Source organism: Stenella coeruleoalba (assembly GCF_951394435.1).
Source record: "Stenella coeruleoalba genome assembly, chromosome: 15".
Lineage (NCBI taxonomy): Eukaryota > Metazoa > Chordata > Mammalia > Artiodactyla > Delphinidae > Stenella > Stenella coeruleoalba.
This window is the reverse complement of record NC_137161.1, coordinates 15,534,615-15,553,291: the sequence shown is the minus strand read 5'-3', so window position 1 is coordinate 15,553,291 and position 18,677 is coordinate 15,534,615. Positions and strand designations below refer to the sequence as shown.

General features: G+C 48.1%; 1 protein-coding gene across 4 annotated transcripts in view; it reads right to left on the bottom strand.

Annotated features, from left to right (window-relative positions):
* RIMS4 (regulating synaptic membrane exocytosis 4) overlaps window positions 1-18,677 on the bottom strand; it is a 62,906-nt gene that overhangs the window by 21,134 nt on the left and 23,095 nt on the right. For 2 of the 4 annotated variants that reach the window (XM_079943742.1, XM_079943743.1), the window contains exon 2: window positions 562-700. In XM_079943742.1, coding sequence (XP_079799868.1) covers window positions 562-700 — 139 coding nt within the window. Of the gene's footprint in view, window positions 1-561; window positions 830-18,677 lie in introns of those variants that run through there. The other 2 variants (XM_079943741.1, XM_079943740.1) reach the window with 2 other exon arrangements.

Here is an 18,677-nt window from a genome sequence, read left to right as displayed (position 1 = left end):
CACAGGCAAGGAGCCAGTTGGACCTAATGTTTTATGACTTGATGTGTGTGAAACTCCTCATCAAGCAGTAGTACACATTTTTAAAAACCAATTGGGATTTCAGGAACTAAGAGAGTAAAGAAGAAATAACAACGATCCTAACAAGACCCCTTCCAACCCCCTTCTTCATTTACTGACACTGCTTTGCCAGCCACTGTGCCGTGTGCTTTATAAATATTAACCTATCTAATCCTCATAACACCCCCTATGAGGCTGGTAGTACTGTCCCCGTTTTACAGACGAGGAAACTGAGGCACAGAGAGGTGACCTGCCCAGGATCACACAGCCAGTAAGCGGTGGAGCCAGGACTGAGATCTAGACAGTTGGGTACCAGAGTCCATGCTCCATCGCACTCCCTCAGAGCAACCTTGCTTCACCACCTCCTTCTGAGGATGAGGATGACCCAGGAGCCCTCAGTCAGCACCCCTCCCAGCCTGAGGCTGACCCAGGGATCCTGGAGGGTGCTGCTCTGTCCCTCCCTCCCCACCCCATGCCCAAGACAACTGCGGGCCCCACACTCACTTGCCCTCAGAGCCGTAGCTGTTCATGCTGTCCTCGATGGACTCGTGGCTGGCCTGGCGCAGCGTCCTGCTGGGCATCTCCACCGCCAGGCCCGTCTCCGTGCTCCTCTGGATGGCCCCCTTCAACCTCCGGCTGTCCCCTTCTGGGCAGAGTGGCCAAGAGAGATGGGGGGAGAGACATGGGGTGGCAGGGGACAGAGAGACCAGTCCTCTGGTTAGTGTTTCAAAGGCTGGTGGCGGCCCAGCTTCGGCCTCTACCATCCCCATCCCCAGTCCCTCAACCTCCTCCCACCACCGGCCTCACCTGCACCCACCCTCCCTGCCCTTTACACCCACCCAACAAACAGAAATCCCATGAGTTCTCTTAGCTGGCAGATTCATTTACATGTACTTTTTTTTTTAATTGAAGTATAATTGATTTAAAATACTGGGTTAGTTTCAGGTGTACAGCAAAGTGATTCAGTTATTTTTTTTTCAGATTATATTCCACTATAGATTGTTACAAGACACTGAATATAATTCCCTGTGCTCTACAGTAAATCTTTGTTGCTTATCTATTTTATGTACTGTAGCTTGTATCTATCTATTAATCCTATCCTCCTAATTTGTCCCTCCCTCCCTCCCTCTCCAATTTGGTAACCATAAGTCTATGTCTGTGAATCTGTTTCTGTTTTGTATGTAGATTCATTTGTATTATTTCTAGATTCCACGTATAAGTGATATCATATAGTATTTGTCTTTCTGTCTGACTTACTTAAGTATAACATTCTCTAGGTCCGTCCAACATGCACTGTTTCTTGAATTCACTTCTCCCCTGCAACCTTCTCCAGATCATCTCCCTCCTCCTCTTCAGCTACTAGTTACCGAGCACCTACTATGTGGCATATTCTCTGTCAAGTGCTTTTCATGGATTTAGACCAGGGTTTCTCCACCTCAGCACAACTGGCCATGTGGATGCATTACTGCTTAGCTGTCAGGCACTGTCCTGTGCACTGTAGCAGGTCCAACAGTATCCCTGGCCTCTACCCACTAGATGCTAGTAGCACCCTCCCTCCAGTTCAGTCATGGCAGTCAAAAATGTCTCCAGGGCTTCGCTGGTGGCGCAGTGGTTGAGAGTCCACCTGCCAATGCAGGGTACACGGGTTTGTGCCCCGGTCCGGGAAGATCCCACATGCCGCGGAGCGGCTGGGCCCGTGAGCCATGGCCGCTGAGCCTGTGCGTCCGGAGCCTGTGCTCCACACGGGAGAGGCCACAACAGTGAGAGGCCCGCGTATTGAAATTAAAAAAAAAAAAAAAGTCTCCAGACACTGCCAAATATCCTCTGGATGGGAGGGGGGGCAAAAATCACCCCTGATTGAGGACCACCAATTTAGACCACTGGCACCCTGCCCAGGTTTAAATCCCGGATCTCTTTCTACTGGCTGTGAGACCTTGGGCAAATTACTAGTCTCCCTGTGCCTCCACTTCCTCGACTGTAAAATGGGAAAGCAGGGTTATTATGAGGATGGCCCTCTGCCCTTCTATTCCCTCTCCCGGCCCTCTGCCCTTCTATTCCCTCTCCCGTCAGCAGCTCACACCTTCGCTTCCACTTCAACTCTGTGATCAGACGTTATCTTATCCAAGCTCTCCTTGATCATCTCCTGGCCCCTCCCACCCCAGGCCCTTCTCCACCCAGCGCCCTGCTTTGGCTTTCTTCCTGACACTTACCACCCCTGACACGTTCTGCACTACTGGTCTATTGACTAGCTTCCTCCACGCAGAAGGTAAACTCCGTGAGGACAATGCATTTCACTGTGTGGCGTGTTGAAGCCTCAGGGCTGAGAACACAGTCCAGCCATTGTAGGTGCTTAATTACTAACTGCTGGATGAATGGGTGTCTGCCCTGAGACTGGTCTTAATCCTCAGCCGCCCAGGAAGCCGCGGCTCCTGCTCTCCCAGCTTTCACACCGAGCACGTGGGATTAGAGCACGTGGGATTAAGGCACGAGGGTAAGGGACTGGCCTGCGCATAGAGCCGGAAGGCGGGGCTGGGGACGCCGGGCACCCTTTGACCCTGGGGCGGCCTCTTGGCTCTGTGCTCCACATCCTTGAGATCACGGCAAGCTCTCCGTCTCCCACCGCCCTGGAGGGGCTGTGGGTTTGCTAGAGGTGGAGGCAGATCCTTAGTGGGACCTTCCCCATCTCCCCACAGAGTCTGGGATGAGCTGACAGACCCCAGGGCCTTCAGCAGAGCTCACTGACTGACCCATCAGGGGACAGTAGTGCCACCCAAACCCCGCGATCCTACTCAGCAAGAAGATGGGGGGCGGGGCCTGTGTGCCAGGAAACAGGGCGAGGCCAGGACGCCTCCTACTGGTCTTCTCCTGGCTTCCCTCCTCCCAACTCAACGACGGTGTCCCCTTCCTCCCTGACTTGCCGACAGACAGACAGACAGACACGTGCACACACCTGCAGAGGTACAGGTGCTCTGTGTGTGCTTCTCAGAGTGTGTGCCCACATGTTTCTCTCCTACATATATCTGCGTAATTCAGACACAGATGTCCACATACTCAGAAAATCACACACACACACAGGAAAATGTGAAGACACAGTATGTTAATGTATGTCTAAGTGTCTATATTTGTGTGTTGCCATGGGTCTCCACACAGCTGTCATTCTGTGCTTCTGAGGCTAAATGGGCATGTGTGTCTGGGCATGTGCCAGCCACATGCAGACACGTGGCCGTAAGAGTGTACACCAACCCACTCAAGAACGCACACAGAGAAACCGACACGGCGCGCGTGTATGTGTGTGTATATGTGTGTGTCACCCTGGGTTATTTCTGAACACGTGGGGGAATGTGTGTGTCCCTGTGTCTGTTTCCCGTCATTCCACACTTCGTTCTTACCCTACTTTGTATCTGAAGTCCCCCTCCCAACATTTCTGTTTCTCTGTGTATAGCAGGGTCAGAGGCACAGAAAGACTCAGAGACACACACATGCTCACTCAGCAACACAGACTCACAGGCACAGAGACATCCCTCCAACACACACACACACACACACACACACACACACACAAGCACAGTCACCTCCAAGGACAACCCCCTCCTTACAGTGGGGACACAGACCCACAACCCGGTTACCCCGCAGGCAGGCTGCAGATACCTGGCCTGGGGTCTTCACTTCCCCACTGAGCCCTGTTCTGGAGCCCCACACTGGCTCATCCTCACTCAGCAAGGTCTGACACATTTCTCCAGGAAGAGGGCGGACCAAAGCATGACAAACAACTCAGTCCCTAAGGGGCCTGGGCGGGGGGAGGTTTGGAGAAGTATGGTTCACGTCTGTGTAGCACTCGACAGCCCCAAAGCATTTCACATCCAGCACCCGCCGTGGGCCTCAGAACAGCCCTAGCTCAGCACGCAGGTAAGCCTGGCTTTGCAATCAGGTGGCCCAGGCAGAGTCCCAGCTCTGCAGCCGTAGCTGTGGGACCTCGGGCAAGTCAGGTGGCACTGTGACATGCCACCTTCCCCACCTCGGGAGTCCCCAATCTGGAGACCACTGTTGTACCCAACCATACCACACAGTGCCACCACCTAACCTTGTCCATCCAACCCTTCCTTTTGTCATCTCTTGCTGACTCGGTCATGGTCCAATTCTTCACTTTGTCATCTCTTGCTGACTCAGTGATGTCCCCAGAGTGACTGTCCCAATGCTTTCCCACTCCCCATCTCATAATCCCATCCATCCTAACTAGTGACCTTTCTCCCACTTGGCTGAAAAGATGTCTCTTGGACTTACTCTTTCTTGCTTCCAACTTTCACCATCCTGAGACCTTTCCACCTGCCCCTTGACCCTCCCTCCCTCTCTGAGAGGAAGGGGCGATCCTTGACCTGGCCCAGCCTGATCTGCCCTCTGTCCTCCCCATCCCACCTTCTCCCACCGTCACTGGGACCCCCTCCCACCATTTGTCCTCTCTGGGCCTTGAGTCTACCACCTCTCCATCTTCTGGCTCCTTCCACCCCTCCTGCAAGCCTGCGCAAGGCTTCACTTCCTTCCCCACTCCCTTCAATAAACACACTCCTTCAGAGAACAGCCTCTGGCCACCATATGCCCGACCGCAGGACTGACTACACCAGTCTCCCATAGTGGCTCGTGACCATGCACAAGGGCCTTATCTCAGCTTCCAACCCCAGAGCATGGCCCTTCTGCTTACGCAACAAGCATTTACTGAGTGCCTTCATGTCTGGTGGGGAGCCCTCCTGAAGATGTTAAACACACTCCCAAGTGCTGGTCTCCACTGACAATACACACATGGATGGGAGACCCTGCTTCCGGTCCATAGGAGCCCAGAAATAGGTCCTGGTGGGACCCACTGCACTGGACAAGGTTGATGCTCCGCCCACACCCCCACACATCTCCCTTCTTCCCACTTTCATGAGGTCCCACCACACTGGCTTCTGAAAGCCACAACAAGCCAACTTTTTTGGGGTCTGTTTTTAGATCTTCCTTTGGGCTACTGAGCCCACTTTGTCCCCACACAGGCAGAGGCAGAAGTGCCTGGGAATTTGTGGCCCCCAAGCCCCTTAATCAAAGCCTAAATGGAACAAGAGAATGAACCCTTGGGTCCTTTGCCTCAGGTCAGAACAACTCTGGGGCATAACCCAGGCTCACGAGGAAGCCTGCAGGAGGGGCTGAAGCCGCCCTCTGTGGGATCTGCCCAACAGCACATCCCTGCTTGTTTCCTGGGTGCCCAGCCTCCTTGGGAAGCACTTCCTTTGTACGTCACCTGCACACGAATCTCATCTCTGGGCCCTTTTGGGGAAACTTGACCTAAGACACCTGGCTTAGCTGGCATCCTAAGGAAGTCAAGGTTCAAAAAAAGCTGCACAGGTGGGTTCCAGCATCACGGTGAAAATACCACTCCCTCCAGGAAGTGTGGTGATAAAAAGATCAGCTGCACACCGTGCAGGCATGGAAGGGGCCCCTTTCTGAAGGGATAATTAAGGATCAAGCAAGAGGCTCCTTTGTCCGTGGTTATCCTAAGGCTCCATTGGAGAGGCCTGGAGTTTGAGTCCTGTAAACTTTGGGTACCAATTGTGAGACTGCCCTCAAGGCTGGCACTGTGATGTACAAGTAAACGGAGTGTGGATGACCTACTTTTGGCTACCCACTCCCACTTGCTGTACCCTGTGGGTTCTAAGTCCCTCCTCTCAACCTGTGCTGACAGAGAGAGAGAGAGAGAGAGAGAGAGAGAGAGAGAGAGAGAGGGAGTGTGTGTGTGTGTGTGTGTGTGTGTGTGTGGCAGGGGGTGGGTAGGCATCAGGCAAAAGGTGTGTGGACAACTGGAGTCCCACCAAAACACAGCAACAACTTGGGATACCAACACCTGTGTGTGCCAAGCACACACCTGACGGAGAGTACAGCAGAGGGAGGAAGAGTGGGGTGATCCCTGCCTCCATGGAGCTCACAGTTCAGAGGCGGAGGCAGACATTAAACAGATGATCACACTGATTAATCACAAGGGTGTTAAGGGCTTTGAGGAGTAAGTAAAAGATGTGATGACAGCACCCACTGGCGGCCCAGTGGGAGGGACACTAATGTACGCTACTGACTACTTCGTCCTTTGAATGACAGTCACTTCAGATCCCTCCCTTGGCCTCTGTGATAGTGAATTCTAGTAGATCCCCTCCCATCTACTGACCACAGCCGCCATCCCTACACATGGAGCCCTCGCTCTCCAGTCCTTCGGTTCTTCCTCTCTAGAGCCTTCCCATCGCTGATTTCATTCCCCTCCCACAACATGAGGACCACCCTAAGCAAAGGAATCCTATACCTCGATCTATAGCCCTTAACTCTGTCAAGACCCAACACTTCCTACTGCACTCTGGACGTTGCTACCTGGAAGAGGAGCTGGCCACAACTAAACCCGTCCCACCTTCCCCAGTCAAATCCTCTTGACTTACGTTCCCACTTTTCCCAGCCACAGACTCAGAACCCCCGAGGACCTCTCTGACCTTTCCCCCTTTCTCATTAGATGCCAGGTCGTATAAAGTCTTTGCCCTTAACATCTCTTATCTCTCTCCCTTTCTGTCCATTTTCACAGCCAACTACCCCAAGTCTAAACTATTTTAATAGCCTCCTAACTGGTCTCCCTGCTTCCAACCCACCCACTCAGCAAGTCATTAACAGATTAACTATCTTAAAATACCACTTCAGACCAAGATATTCCCTTCCTAGTAATTTATAAATTCACAAATAGTCAGCAAAGCACACCAAGCTATGCACGGAGAGGTTCCCCACAGCACCATTTACACCAATGAAATGCTGACATTAACTGTCTGTCAACAGGAGATGGGCTTACTAAGTGACACATCCCCAGAATAAGATACTGTGCAAGTGTTGAAACGAATCATCTAGACCTACAACTACAGTGATAGAAAAGATGGCTTCAACATACTGTGAAGTTAAAAAAGCACGTTGCAGGACACCATGTAAAGCACAAGACCATTTTTGTAAAGCTATAGATAACATAGCTTTCTCTTTCTCTTCATGCATAGACATAGAAAAATCTGGGAGGATATTACCCAAACCATTAATGGGGAATAACTGTAGGGGGAAAGATTGCTAGAGGGTGTGTGTGGAAGATTATTTCTGTCACTTTAAGTATAAGATATATACAGAAATGTGCACAACCTTTAGTGTACAGCTTGACGGATTTTCGCAAGGTAAACACACCCATGTAACCAGCAGCCAGATGAAGAAACGGCATTACCAGGGTCCCCAAAGCCCACTCGTGCCCAGTCTTCCAGGCTCTATCTTGCTCCACAAGGGTAGCCACTATCCTGATCTCAAACATCAAATATTTTGCCTGTTTTTAAACTTTATATACAGAGCGTGGCCTTTGGCGGTGGCGGGGTGCTGGCTTCTTCTGCTCAGTGTCATGTTGACTGTATGAGATGCGTCCATATTGCTGTGTGTAGTTGCAGACTGCCTATTATCACTGCTATGAAGTATTCCACTGTAGGAATACGCTGTTCCACAATCTACTTACCCACTGTACTGTTGACGGGCATTTCATTTTTTTCCGGGTTGGGGCTATTAGGAATAATGCTGCTTTAGTGCGTGGCCTTTGGTGAACATTTGTGCCTGTGTCTCTCGGAGGTATACCTAAGGGCGGAAATATACCTAACGGCTGGGTCACAGGGCAGGCATCTGTTCAGCTTTAGCAGATGCTACCAAATGATTTTCCAGAGTAGTTGTACCAATTTACACTCCAATCAGCCCATTGGGGAGATTTTATTTCTCTTTTGTAGGCTGCTGTGTCTTCTGAATATTTTATAGCTAAATGTATTAATTCTAGAACGTAAATGAAGGTAAAATATAAATTTATAAATAAATCATGACTTCATGCCATGATCCTATTTAAAACCTTAGAATAGCTCTCCACTGCCCATCCAATGAGCTACCCGCTTCACGCTCAGGCATTCACGACTCTCCATTATCTGATTCCCTCCCCATCTGCTCCTGATTCCCCTCTCAGTCTCCGCACTCCAGCCCAGCCAGGCACCTCTTTGCTCCATGTACATCCTCAGTGACTGCCTCATCCCCATTTTCTCTCCTTTACTTTCCTGCCTTCCTAACCTTCCCTATCAAAATTCTGACCATACTCCAGAGTTAAGTTTTAAATAACAGTTTATCAGAAACTCGCCAAACTCTTAGGGCTGTTATGAGGATTAAATATAATAAGGTAATGGAATAATATAATGACGTTTAATCCTCAGGACATCCTAGGTGGGCTGTGGCACACAGTAAACGCTCAATAAGGCGGCTATTATTAATAATATTGCCACTGTACCAGATGCTATGCCAAGTGTTTTACATAGGCATCTTCTCATTTTAATTCTCACGATAAGTTGTGAGACAGTTACTACCCCATTTTATAAGGTAAGAAAATGAGGATAAAGAAGGTTTAAGTAACTTTCCCAAGGACACACAAAACTACTAATGGCAGAACTAGAATTCAGGCCTATGTCTTTCTGACTCCAATAACCATGTTTTTAATGAACCACTAAACTAATCTCACTGCACTCTGTCACAGAATATAAATGCCATCTCTTCCACAAACCCTTCTCTGATCAGACTCCTTGAGTCCCAGGGGCACTTTATCTTCACCTTCATTAGGGTATCTATTCCACTGCACCTTGAAACACAGTCCTTGATCAACCTACTGATTTCCCTGTCTACTGTGTAAGCTCATTCAGCCGTCATTTCCCTCCCGCACCACGGACAGCACCCAGCATTGCCCATCCCACTAACAGTGTTTAATTGAATTGCTTTTATTTTTAGGATGTGTCTTCAAGAAAAGTGCGAATTCTCCAGTGAAGAAAACAAGTAAGTCTCATTCAGTTGTCCATAACTGAATACGAATGTGTTTAATGTACCTTCTCCCAAAAGCAAGTATTCATAAAGGAACAGGAATAAAATGCTAATAAATTATTAATGACATTACTTTTAGCACTTACCCTTTACCAGACACTATTATATACATATAATATTTTTATATATAGTATTTCATATATATCATGTATTAAATTAATATAAATTACATGTAAATTATAACTCTATAAATGTATATTTGTTTACATGTTTTATGTATGTTTATATAAAATTTAGCCATAACTCTGAGAGTCAAGTATCATTACCCTAATTTTACTAAAAGGAACCAGACTCAACGCAGTTCAGCAGCTTGCCCAAGGTTACACCAGACAAGAGAGTGCCAGGTTTTAAATCCAGACCTTTGTAAAAACAGATCTTACACTCTTAACCACTAGAGATCTCAGTAATGTGGTGGTGGAAGGGAGAGGAGGGAAAGAACACTACCACTCTCCACTTCGACATTTCATCCAAAATGGGTCTTTGCAGCTTTGTTTTCTAGATGAGGAGCCCAAAGCTGAGAGAGGTTATATGACTTGCTGCAGGTCCCCAGGCTCTAAAATCCCTAACCACGTCACCGGCCGGAGTATAATCTCATTTCTGTGAGCGGCCTCCTCCAGGTCCATCTCACAGCCTGTGAAGCCCTCCAGACACAAGAGCTCTGGGTCAGTGGGCTACTTCAAACCAGGGTGATCCCCTGGGGCTCACTGCTTTCCCTTCCCACGGCCACTGCCCTTCTTGTCCCTCCAAGATAAATACCCTGGAGGCTACTGCCTCTTCTTCCTCCATGGTCAGCCTCTTCCTGGCCTAGCTATTCCCAATGACTTCAAGCGCCACATGTCTCCCCTGCCCAGGTCTTAAAACTCATCTGAAAACCAAGGGCTGAGTTGACATGCAGGCACTCAGGCCTCCATAGCCCTGATGCTGCCTTTGGCTGTATCTCCAAGGACAGGCCAAGGAAGCACAAACCCTGAGTGAGAACCCTTTACCTTCCCCCTCTTTTCTCCAGAGCTGTCGATATCTGCCTTCCCTTAAAATCAGAGAAAATTCCTTTTGGAGGGAACTCAGGGGTCATCTAAACCAAGGCCTTCCTTGTATAGAATGGCAACTGAGACCCAAGAGGGACATGAGGTAATGACCATGTTGGCATTAGGATTCAGGTCTCCTCACTGCCAACCTCTCAGCTCCATTTCACAGTAAAGAGCCACTCACGACGATTTCTGAAGCATATGCAGAAAGCAGCAAGGCCTAGTGGTTACAAGCATGGATGATGGAGTCTGATGGCCTGGGTTGTAAAGCTGGCCCCAGTCACGTTATTAGTAGTGCTGTCTTGGGCAAGTTACTTAACCTCTCTGTGTCTCACTTTCCTCTTCTTCTTCTTCAAAAAAAAATGGAGAATGTAATTTATGTGCCTCATAGGATGTCTGTGAGGATTAAATTAGTTAATACTTTTTTAAAAAGTACTTAGAATAGGGCCTGGCACATAGTAAGCACTATTTAGTACATGACATATAAATATTTGTTAATTAAGTAAACTGTCTCCATGCCTCCTTTGGGGACACAAATTTGAGCCTGCTCTGCATCACCAAGTTCACAGCTCACATCCCCACATACTCTTGCCTGGATGACTGTAAGAGTCAATTAACTCAGAGGCTCCCAAGCACCTGCTCAGAGGCCAGTGCGAGTGTGACAGTTAGGAATATGCTGGGAACTCAGTTAAAATACAGATTCCTTGGTCTTCTCTCCTGGGGAGTCTGGTTCAGCAGGTCTAGGGCAGGGCTCATGAATCTGTAGTTTTAGAAAATCCCTGGTAACTCAAGTACTCGGTCAGGTGGTCAGTCTCTACTCTAACTGGTATCCTCTTCTATCAGTTCTCCACTCTGTGGCCTGCATAAAACCTCCACTGTGGTACCCCATTACTCGCAGAATAAATTCCAATGGCCTTAACACACACTGCCTTTCTGACCTGGTCCCCAGTTACATTTCCAGTCTTGTTTTTTTTCCCCTATCCCCAATGTGCTCTACATTCCGTTCACACTGAATAATTCAGGTAATTCCAAATATTCCATGTGACTGGCTACTCCAAATGTCTTACCGATCATCCTGCATAGGAAATTCTCAGCATCCTCTTCTCTGGAGAAAGATGCTTTTAAAAACAACTGTTTGTTGAAGCATAATATACAAAGTGTACAATTACATAGTATACAACTCTTAAGTATATAGCTTGATGAATATTACAAACTGCACTCATTTACAGAACCGGCGCCCAGATCAAGAAACGGAGCGTTACCAACGTCCCCAGAAGTCAGCCCCTCATGAGTAGCAGTTACTTCCCCTCCAAGAGTAGCATTATCCTGGCTTCTAACAGCCCAGATTGGTTTTGCCTATTTCGTACTTCTATATACACAGAATCATCTAGCATTTACTCTTTAGTGTCTGACTTCTTTCACTCAACATTATGTTTGTGAGATTCACCCATGTTGATTGTTTCATTGCAGTTCATTCATTCTTGTGGCTTTATTGTCTTACATTGTGTGAATATATCAAAATTATTTTTATTCTTTCTACTGTTGATGAGCATTTGGGTAGTTTCCAGTTTGGAGACATTACACACAGCTCTGCCAGATACAATCTTGTGCACGTCTTTTGGTGACCACCTGTGTAACATCTCTTCTGGGCACACACCTAGGAATGAAATTACTGGGCCACAGGACATGCATTTGACATGCTCTTTAAATGGGTTAAGCAAGATGTGGACTGGAAAGTAAGACTTAGATTATCCTTCGGCAGGAAGCAATACTCTGAAACAATGAGGCTCAGGACTGAGAAAACTGTTGATTAACTGTCTATTTGGCTTACATTTATATTCCCCAAATGTAGTATTTGTTAAGTCAATGTATAGAGGGCAGACAGCACCCAGGACAGGAGAGAGAGGAGTGAAAAAGGCCTGGAGCATAGTAGGCATTCAGAAAGTGCTGGCGATTATAATTAACCTCTTCAAGGGTCAGAGGTCAACAGCTCACTGATACCATCTCTCACAAAATTGTCATTATTTCATGGATTCTAAGACACACTTTTCAACATCTCTGAAATCAAGATGTGAATGACAGCTGATTAGCATGTCATAGTTAAATCCTGACATGTTTTTCTCTCTCTTGGTGGCATATAAAATAACGTTGCGACTTGCAATTAGCTGGACATCCAGATGCAGCAGGAGCTGTCTGTGGTGCTGAAACAGAGGTAGCACCTCACAGGGAGCAGAGATCTCAGAACAAAGCAACCCTATCCCCTGTTTGTTTTAAGACCACAGTTCTTTCCCATGGGCTTGCTGATGTCTCAAATTCCACCCTTCCATGTAAAAACAGGAACTCCCACTTACTGGGCTCAGCCAGAACCTATGATAGGTGCTCAGCAGACATTATTTCATCCAAGCCTCACAACCACGAGTGTCTCCATTTTCAGAAGAGAAAGCTGACTCATGGAGGTTAGTGAACCTGCCCAAGATGGTAAAGCCTTAAATGGAAGCATGATCTTGGTTCAGTGCAGACCAGAGAGTAATTTTTGCCCTTTAGGCCGCTTTTCACTGGGGTGGCGGGGGGCAGGGTCCCGAGGACCTTTATCCAAGAGGATCTGAAGGGGGAAGAGGGAGAAATCATGAAGACACCCAGATGAAACAGGTAGGCGCAAGGGAGGCAAAGAGCACATGATAGGGGTTTGAGAACACTAGACAGGGAGAATTTGAAGATTTGAGAGGATCAGCTGGGTAAGGTATATAAATGTGCTTTGCGACTCTAAAGGGTTCTGTTCCGGAAGGAAATGTTATTCTCACTTATTCAGTGAAGAATATATTTATTGAGCTCATTTCCTATACCATGCTTTTCTTGATCTTGCAGATTCTAATAAGACACAGTCCTTGTCCTTAAGGAACTTACAGTTAATAGATGGGGAGAGGAGATGAAACAGATAAATAATTATCATTTATTCAAAAAACTCTTACTAAGTGCCTGTTCAGAGCCAGGGTCTGTGCTGGAGACTCCTAACACAGATGAATTAAACCCAGACCTGGCTGAAACTCCCAATCTACCAGGAGTCAGCCAAGTAAAGGGACAATATTAACACAAGGTGTCATAATTACAAGATAGTATAGTTCAAGGGCAAAGATATACACAATATTATGAGAGCCGAAGAGAAGGTAATTAATACAGCACTGGAAGTAGAGGCAGGGTCTGGGTTGTAGGGAGAATTATTTCAATGCTGAGTTATACTTGACTACAAATAAAATCGTAAGATTTTATTGTAGATGGAAGTGCTACATTTTGGGTGACCACAACCAAAGGCTATACTGACAAATGGAAAACATGTAGAGAGAGGGCAAAAATGTGGAACCAAAATATAAACTGAGGACAAAGAGTTCTGAATGCAGAGTAAATGCACTTGGGGCAGGGGGAGGTCCTACGCTTAGCAGGGATGGCCAGGGGAACGTCATTCACTCTATTCCAGCTCCCGGTCTACCGAGAGCATGGGAAGACTCCAGAGTGGTAAGACTTTCTGGAGAAGGGGGCATCTCAGCAATCACTGGAAGGAAGACAATTTACAATTCCCACCAGTTTCCCCAGGAAGCCATTCCCACCAGCTCTTGGGACAAGCTGAGCAAGCGCTGGGAGAAGTTGGGCTGTGAGCAAAAGGTACAGTCTGTGGTCCCATCTGGCACCAGGAAGCTTCATAATCCACATAGCTTTCAAGGCTTCCAGGATCTGCCCCAAATCTACACTACAAGTCTGACATCATGCACATACCAGGTGTTCCATCCACACTGGATTACTCATCATTCACCAAACAGCCCATGTACTTCCATCTTCTTAAGAGCACAGGCTCTGGAGTCTGAATAACTGGGTTTGGGACTAGAAGCAGCCCTCTGAGACTATCTGAGCAAACTAAAGAAAGTTACTGAACTTCTCTGAGCCTCGGTTCCCTCAAAAAACAGAAATAGTAATAAAACCCACCTTACTTTGTTATAAGGATTAAACGTATTGGTTAGCTCTCGCTAGGTTGTGCTGCACTAACAAGTGACCCTCAAATCTCAGTGGCTTATAGAACCATGGTTTAGTTCTTGCTCATATTAAATGTCCCTTGTGAGTTAGCTATAGCTCTACTCCATGGATTCTTCTGGAATCCAGGATGAGGAGCAAGCCCTATCTAGGACGTGCTAGTCTCATGGCAGAGAGAAAATAGAAATGACAGAACCATGAGATAGCCTTCTAATTACTGCACTTTTCTCTATGTATATTTCAAAAAAAAAAAAAATTTTTTTAATATACAAAAGTAAAGATAAAAATATGCCCCTGGGCTTCCCTGGTGGGACAGTGGTTGAGAGTCCACCTGCCGATGCAGGGGACACGGGTGCATGCCCGGTCCGGGAAGATCCCACATGCCGCGGAGCGGCTGGGCCCGTGAGCCATGGCCGCTGAGCCTGTGCGTCCAGAGCCTGTGCTCCACAACGGGAGAGGCCACAGCAGTGAGAGGCCCGCGTACCGCAAAAAAAAAAAAAAAAAAAAAATGCCCCTAATAATGTAAAAAGGCCAAAGGTGTAGGGGTGGTAAGGAAGTTCTCTCCCTAGGCACACGCATTGGGGAGAGAATTCATCAAGCTACCAAAATGATTTGCTGGATCAAGGCAGCATGTCAGCCTATTGTAGCACAAGTCCACATTAATGTGAAATAAATCTTCTCATGACCCTTGTGGGGCTGAACTCAAGAACACAGCATATGGACAGTGACTGTCATGATAAGATAAAGGCACTCAGGGTGCTTTTATCTTAACATGATAAAGGCGGTCCAGTGGTTAGGACTTGGCACTCTCACTGCCAGGAGCCCAGGTTTGATCCCTGGTCGGGGAACTATGATCCCGCAAGCCATGTGGCATGGCCAAAAAAAGAAAAAAAATTTTTAAAAAGATAAAGGCACTCAGTAAATTATAGCCACTATTATCAATAATACTCTGAGATAGACAGCAGCATCCCTAACTCCCAGAAATTCTCAGAAAACTGAGCCTCTGAGAACTGAAGCAGTTTGCCCAAGGTCCCACAGCAAGTGAGTGGTGGAGAGACAATGCAAAACAAACCCATCCTATCCACACAAAGAGGTGAACACATATGTTCACAGCAGCATTATTCATAACAGTCAAAAACTGGAAACAACCCAAATGTCCATCAACTGATGACTCCATAAGCAAAATGCAGTAGTATATCCATCTACTGGAATATTATTCAGCCATAAAAAAGGATGAACTACTGATAAACGCTTCAACAGAGATGAACCTTGAAAATAAGCAAAATGAAAGAAACCAGTCATGAAATACCGCATATTCTATCTACGTGACTATTTATATGAAATACCCAGAAGAGGCAAATCCACAGAGGTAGAAAAAAACAGAGTAGTAGTTGCTAGGGGCTGGGGTGAGAGGGGACTGGAGTGTGACGACTAATGGGTACAGGTTTCTTTTGGCGGGTCTGGAGGGAGGAATGTTCTACAATTGATTGTGGTGATGACTGCATAACTCTGAGAATATAGTAAAACCCGCTGAACTGTACACTTTAAATAGGTGAATTGTATGGTGTGTGAATTATCTCAGTAAAGCTCTGCGTGTGCGCGCGCGCGTGTGCGTGTGTGTGTGTGTGTGCGTGTGTGTGTGTATCATTTCCCAGGCCCTGCTGTTAACCCTTATTCTACACTGACCCTCACAGAATCAAGGACCCAGTAGTGTCGGGTGAGTAGGCTTTTCAGGTCAGCACTGGCCTCTGCCAGGGGCCCCAAAGGGCTCCAGCTGAGCAAGGGGCCAGCGCACAAAGCCTGTTGCGAGGGCCAGACGAGGCCTGGGCTCGGCGGTTTGGATCCCAGGTGTGCTATCTTCAAAGCACCCACATGCGCTCGGATCCCCACAATGGCACATGGATGAAATATGCGGTGGTTACACGGAGCACAGGGGTCGAATTCCTTAATGACAGTCCCACCAGGGCAAACTTTCCTCTGTGCCCCGGGGCACGCCCCCTACACCGCCCCACCCCCCCACCCCCGCTCCGGCAATACCACCTTCCCCGGTCGACAGGTGGTCAGCTTCCTTCAGAGCCTATCAGACCCAGAAGAACTAGCCAGGATCACCTGAGACCCACTGATTGGTACCAGCTGGAACCACCTGGGACCATTCCTCATGAGAGCAAGCCTACCTTAGATGAGTGGCTCTCGGCACCAGAGGCTGCTGGTGAAGCCGGCCTCAAGCAGCATACCTTCTCAGTTGCCACTCAACTCATCCAAATCCCATGACTGCTCAAAAACCAGTCCCTCTCAGCACCACTGCACAGGAGACCAGCTAGCCCAGCACCCACCTAACGCTTTCCAGGCGAGAACTTCCCCACACACTCGCTTAATGCACGCTGGGGTCTCATATTCGCTGGATGGAAGTTCCATCCTTTACCTTCGAACAGTTTAAACAAATCCCTCCTTTGATCTGGCCTTAGCTGAGCTGCAGAGCAGCTGGGCCCCATCTTGGCTAAGAAGCCTAGGTTTCTTTCTGCTCCCTCAAATGACAGCAAGGACCATGGTCCTCTTGTAGACTGGCAAGGGTGTCTGGCACTCAGCAAGTACTCCATACATTTGCAGAAAACCAAACGCTACGCTTCCCAATTCCAGCCCTGTGCTCCTCAAACTTTAATATGCAAATGAATCACCTGGGGATCTGGTTAAAATGCAGATTCTGATTCAGTAGGTCTGGGTGGGGCCTGAGAGTCTGTATTTCTAACAACTCCTAGGTGAGGTTGATGCTGCTGGTCTGCAGCCCACACTCTGAGTAGCAAGACGCTAACCCACTCCACTCACCCTCTTTTCTGATTTCTTTGCCTTTCTTGGTTGTGCAAGGATACTCTTGGGAAGATGATGGAAGCTGTTCTCACTTTCCTTAGAAAAGTACCTGTCAGCACATACACACAGTACGTTGTATAAAAATTTGAGGCTTGCAGTCCATGGGTTAAAAAACCCTTCCTTTGGACAAACCTTAGTTCTCATGGAAAAGAGGATGCAGTAGGGGACAGCGGGAAAAAAGTCCCAGCAGAGTTAGGACTCCTGGGTCTGGTCCTAGCTCCACTATGGACCTGCAGTGCACCTCTCTGAGCTTCCGTTTCCCCACCATGAGGGGACTGGACTAGATTACGATGATAAACAGGTTTTCTCTTTTTATGCCAACTCTGGTAGCTGTTGCCTAAAATATCCCGTGTTAAGAATTCTTAGACTATGTCTGGATTTGGCAGAAAAGGGTGCTGTGATTGACTGGTGATGCCTGCCATGGTCCCAGGAAAGGGTGGGGGGGGGCTTAATTGATTGGTAATGTCTGCCAAGGTCCCAGGCCTGGAGGGCTATGGGCTTCCTGCCAGGTAACCAGCCTACCTGGAGGCTGGAGAGCCCTTCTAGCTGTGACATTCCATAACTCATTTAGAGTCATCCCAGATTGGGGAAAGTGAGATCTGTGCTTGTCCTCAAGGGAGCAGGAAGGGATAATTCTTTAAGCTGCTGGCTTCTCAAACCTGCCACCCTGCAGCCCCCTTTGAGACGAGGTAGCAGAATCCCTGCTACACAGCAAAGAAGGACAGTGTGTCCTTGCACTCTCATCTTTGGTTATTTTTAACTCCAAGGACAGAGGCGCAGGCAGAAGCTGAAATACAGAAGGGCTGCGGCAGGCCACCCAGCCTCCTGAGGGAGGGGAAGCCACCACCCTCCCATCCCCCCAAGATGCTCCATCGTTGGCCAAGTGAAGGTCAAGGCAAACTGCCAAGGGACCGGGGAAAGTTCCTCACCTCCCATGTGAATCCTTCCACAGCTCCGCCCTTCCTTGGTACAACCACAGACCCTCTGCCCGTTCCTATCCCACCACACCCTATATCCTGTTCAGTCATGCATCCAGTCCACATACACGTGCCGGGCCTTGTACTAGTGCTGAGGACACGGCACTGAGCAAGGCAGATGGGGGTCCTTGTCCACTGAGCCTTTCCAGTCTAGGGTGGAAGACAGACCACACACAGGATGGCAAGACAATTTGGTAGTTACAACTGCAGTAAGCACTTGGAAGAGGACATGGCTGTGGTCACCCCACCCCCACCCCCAGGCCTATGAGTTCTTCTTCAAGACCTGGAGTGTTCTTCATCCTTCTATCCCTGACACAGAGATTAAGCTGGCACGGAGGAGGGTTCACACAGGGAATACTTATTGATTGGACATATTACACAGGAGACATCGCCTGGGGTTTGAGGATCCCACAGGAGCCTATCTCAGGCGGAATGAGATTCATTCGCTCATTCACTCATTCGCCAAGCATTTTTCTGAGCACCTTCTATATGTCAAGTACTGCTCTAGGCACTGGAGCGAAAGCAGGGAACAAAAATAAGGGAAACCATCTGTCCTCCTGAAGCTCCGATCCAGGGGAGGCAGGCAAACACCAAAGTGCACAAATACGTGAACACACAGCGGGTGTTAGAAGGTGATGGGTGCAGGGGTGGGTGTTTTGGTTTTAGACAGAGGTCAGGGAGGTGTCACCATGCTACGTGAAGGAGGTAAAGAAATGAGCCACCTGGATATCTGGGGGGAAAGTGCTCCCAGCACAGAGGACACAAACATACAGACCCCAAGTGGATTTACGTCTGTTATGTCTGACAAACAAGG